General features: G+C 32.4%; 1 protein-coding gene across 5 annotated transcripts in view; it reads left to right on the top strand.

The window, feature by feature from the left end:
* LOC133621855 (voltage-dependent P/Q-type calcium channel subunit alpha-1A-like) overlaps positions 1-5,000 on the top strand; it is a 267,315-nt gene that overhangs the window by 179,317 nt on the left and 82,998 nt on the right. For all 5 annotated transcript variants that reach the window (XM_061984254.2, XM_061984255.2, XM_061984253.1 and 2 more), the window contains 2 exons: positions 2,994-3,088; positions 3,161-3,311. In XM_061984254.2, the coding sequence (XP_061840238.1) occupies positions 2,994-3,088; positions 3,161-3,311 (246 nt within the window). The remainder of the gene's footprint in view (positions 1-2,993; positions 3,089-3,160; positions 3,312-5,000) is intronic.

The raw sequence follows: 5,000 nt of genomic DNA, 5'->3' as shown, positions 1-5,000 counted from the left end.
ACAGTCAAAAGGAACATATGCATTATATTTTTATATATCTTTCAACTCAAGTAATGTGATTTCATTCACATAAAATAATGATATATTCCTAGTAATATTACACGTCAAGTCTTGGAAAATTCGTAATATCACCTTTTACTCATAATATTATGATTTCATTTCCTAAACGTTGTGACTTTTTCAGAAAAATATTGCACTTTTATTCTTGGGGTAAAAAAAAATTATTCTTTTCTTCTAATATAAAAAATATCTTATGTCACTTTTAATTCAAATAATCAGATTTTATTCACAAAAAATTATAATTTTCCTAATAATATTGCAGGAGTTAGGGTTTTTTTCTAGTCATATTGCACGTTTATTCTCGTAATATCACCTTTTACTCATAATGTTATGATTTCATTTACAAAACGTTGTGACTTTTTCAGAAAAATATTGCACTTTTATTCTTGGGGTAAAATTTTTTTATTCTTTTCTTCTAATATAAAAAATATCTTATGTCACTTTTAATTCAAATAATCAGATTTTATTCACAAGAAATTATAATTTTCCTAATAATATTGCAGGAGTTAGGTTTTTTTTCTAGTCATATTGCACGTTTATTCTCGTAATATCACCTTTTACTTATAATGTTATGATTTCATTTACAAAACGTTGTGACTTTTTCAGAAAAATATTGCACTTTTATTCTTGGTAAAAAATATTGTAATTTTCTTCTGATATAAAAAAAAAATCTAATGTCACTTTTAACTCAAATCAGATTTTATTCACAAAAAAATATATTTTTTCCTAATAATATTGCATGTTTATTCTTGGGAAAAATTACATTATTATCTTGTAATGAAAAAAATCTAATCTAATTTTTAACTCAAATAATATGATTTTATTCACAAATAATAATAATGTTTCCTAATAATATTTCGTGTTTATACTTGGAAAAAAATAACATTATTTCCGTGTAATATTGAAAAAGTACAATATCACTTTTAACTCAAATAATATGATTTTATTCACATTAAGTTAGGAGTTTTTGCGTTGTGCACGTTTATTCTCGTAATATCACCTTTTACTCATAATATTTTGATTTTGTTTGCGTAAAATTATGACTTTTAATAGTGCACGTTTATTGTTGGGCAAAAAAGATCTACATTTTTTTTTTGTTTTTCTTGCAAGATTAAAATATTGTCATATAACTTTTAACTTGTATAATAATATTTTATTTACATAAAATAATGTCTTTTTCTTGGTAAAACTGCATGTTTTTTCTTGGAAAATCAGAATTTTCTGATGTCACCTTTTATTCATAATATTATGATTTTATTCCCATTAAGTTATGACTTTTTGAAGTAATATTGCACATGTATTCAAAAAACAAAAACAAAAAAACATTATTGTCTTGTAATATAAACAATTCAAATTTTACTTTTATTCACATAAAATAACCTTTTCCTAGTAATATTGCACGTTAATTCTGAAATCTGAATTTTTTCGTAATATCACCTTTTACTCATAATATTATGATTTTACTCACATAAAGTTAGGACTTTTTCCTAGGAATATTGCACTTTTATTTTTGGAAAAATATTATTTTCTTGTAATATAAAAATAAAAAAATCTAATATCACTTTTAACTCAAATAATATGATTTTATTTTATAATGACTTATTCTTAGTAATGTTGCACGTTAAAAGTTAAAAATCTGAATTATCTCTTAACATAACTTTTTACTCATAATTCTTCGATTTCATTCGCAAAAAGTTATGGATTTTTCATAAAAATATTGAATTTTTATTCCTGGGACAAATAACATAATTGTTTTGTAATGTAAAATACATTTTATGTCACTTTTTACTCAAATAATATTATTTTATTCACAATTATTTTTCCTAATAATATTGCATGTTTATTCTTGGAAAAAATTACATTATTTTCTTGAAAAAAAAAATCTAATGTTATTTTTAACTCAATTAGTATAATAATAATAGTTTTTCCTAATAAAATTGCATGTTCATTCTTGGACAGAATAACATTATTTTCTTGTAATATTAAAAAATTAACTCGAATAATATGATTTTATTCACAAAAAATAACGACTTTTTCCTTCGAAAGTTGCATTTTATTCTTGGAAAAAATAAAACATTAATTTCTTGTAATATAAAAAAAAAAATGTAATAACACTTTCAACTTAAATAACGTGTTTTTCTCACATGAGATAATGACTTTTCCGCGTAATATTGCATAACTTATACAATTACAAGTTTATTCTTATAATATTCTGACTTAATTTGTTATCCTTCAATATTCTAAGAAAGTAATACAAGACTTTTAGAAATATTTGTGTCAATTTTAAAATGTGCAATTAGTTAATATTATTAATCTATTATTTTATTCCATTTTAAGGTGATTATGCTTGTCTAATTTTTCCATTATCACATTATTATTAAGGATGTTCTGATACCATATCCGATTTCAGTCCGATATCAGCAAAAAAAATAAAAAATTATCGGATGATATCCGCTAGCATCTAAAATCTTCCATACTAGCAGTCCCCATGCCAAGGTAAACATGCTAGGCTATAGGCTACTAGGAGCTAACAGCTTCACAACAGCTAAGCACACAATAGCACACAAGCTAGACTTACGTAATTATAATTGAACGATATTGCAGTGTAAAACTGCACATTTGTCAATATAAGTATGTATCAAATATTTATAGTTGCATATTGCTTACACGTACAAAGTCTCCAAGGCATATTAGAAAGTATCCAGTAACAAACGTGTCCGCATCATTCAACTTATTGTCATGAGCTGAACTAAATTAATTAATTAATCGTATCGGATCAATACCGGTATCGTATTGGAACTGAAGAAGTTGTATCAGGACACACCAAGTGATAAGTCTTCCCCCCAGCAGGTGGCGTTAGTCTAACTTGACCTCTGTAGTTGGTGTTGTAGCTCACGAAGCTGGCGTTAGCGACTTGTTCCTTTTGTGTGCAGCTGTTTGGGAACCTGGCGCTGAACCAGGATGGTAGCGCCATCACCCACCACAACAACTTCCGCACCTTCATCATGGCTCTCATGCTGCTCTTCCGGTGAGTGAGACAGGAGCGGCCCCTCTGTCGGCTAATGTGTGCAGACGTAACGCGCCGCCTGTCGCCCCGCAGGAGCGCCACGGGCGAGGCGTGGCATGACATCATGCTGTCCTGTCTGGGGGGCAAAGAGTGCGACCCGGCTTCAGGGAACACAGAGCCCGAATGTGGCAGCACCTTCGCCTACACCTACTTTGTCTCCTTCATCTTCCTCTGCTCCTTCCTGGTGAGTCTTCCAGAACTACAGGTGTGGCGTTGCTCAACGAATCGAGTCTTTTGAACGGTTCTTTTAAGTAAATGATGAGAACCGATTCCGATGGTTTGAGAGCCGTTTTTTTATGCACATGCAAACCGCCCGGCTGGCAACTGGGCTCGAAAATGACTCAAAAGAGTTGTGTGTACATATATATATATATATATATATATATATATATATATATATATATATATATATATATATATATATATATATATATATATATATATATATATATGTATACATATATATATATATATATATATGTATACATACATATATATATGTATACATACATATATATATGTATACATACATATATATATATATATGTATACATACATATATATATATATATACATACATATATATATATACACATATATATATATATATATATATATATATATACATATATATATATATACACATACATATATATATATACACATACATATATATATATATACACATATATATATATATATATATGTGTATATATATATGTATATATAAATATATATATATATATATGTGTATATATAAATATATATATATACACATATATACATATATACATATATATATATACATATATATATATATATATATATATATATATATATATATATATATATATATATATATTCATCAAGGAAACATCTACAAGCATCAGCTATACAAAGGGTGTCCAAAACTGCAGCCAGCGGGCCAAATGTCGCTCACCTGCGTCTTCAATTTGGCCGAGTGAGACGGCCCGAGTCCAACAAGCAATTTGGTGTTTTCATAAAATATGCAATTAGTTGGCGGTCTGATCGCTGCCATCTTGTGGCCAACAAAAGTAACTCAAATCTGTGGCCATTAATTGTACATGAATGTTTGTATGTCCACAGCAGTTACTCCTATGACCCAATGCAAACAACCTTCCCTCGTAATGGTGAAAAACAAAATCCAACAAGCACATAAATTCAACACACATGATCAAACATCCCAATGATCCTAGGAGCTATGTTGTCCGGGGGCTTTATGCCCCCTGGTAGGGTCTCCCAAGACAAACTGGTCCTAGGTGAGGGATCAGACAAAGAGCAGCTCGAAGACCTTTATGAAGAAAACAAACAAGGAACCCAGATTTCCCTTGCCCGGACGCGGGTCACCGGGGCCCCCCTCTGGAGCCAGGCCCGGAGGTGGGGCACGATGGCGAGCGCCTGGTGGCCGGGCCTGTCCCCATGGGGCCCGGCCGGGCACAGCCCGAAGAGGCAACGTGGGTCCCCCCTCCAATGGGCTCACCACCCATAGCAGGGGTCATAGAGGTCGGGTGCAATGTGAGCTGGGCGGCAGCCGAGGGCAGGGCACTTGGCGGTCCGATCCTCGGCTACAGAAGCTAGCTCTTGGGACGTGGAACGTCACTTCGCTGGGGAGGAAGGAGCCTGAGCTAGTGCGCGAGGTGGAGAAGTTCCGGCTAGATATAGTCGGACTCACTTCGACGCACAGCAAGGGCTCTGGAACAAGTTCTCTCGAGAAGGGCTGGACTCTCTTCCACTCTGGCGTTGCCGGCAGTGAGAGGCGACGGGCTGGGGTGGCAATTCTTGTTTCCCCCCGGCTCAGAGCCTGTACGTTGGAGTTCAACCCGGTGGACGAGAGGGTAGTTTCCCTCCGCCT

The sequence above is a fragment of the Nerophis lumbriciformis genome, linkage group LG25, assembly GCF_033978685.3.
Source record: "Nerophis lumbriciformis linkage group LG25, RoL_Nlum_v2.1, whole genome shotgun sequence".
NCBI classification, from domain to species: domain Eukaryota; kingdom Metazoa; phylum Chordata; class Actinopteri; order Syngnathiformes; family Syngnathidae; genus Nerophis; species Nerophis lumbriciformis.
Note: the sequence above shows the minus strand (reverse complement) of the source record. Positions and strands in the feature narration are given on the sequence as shown.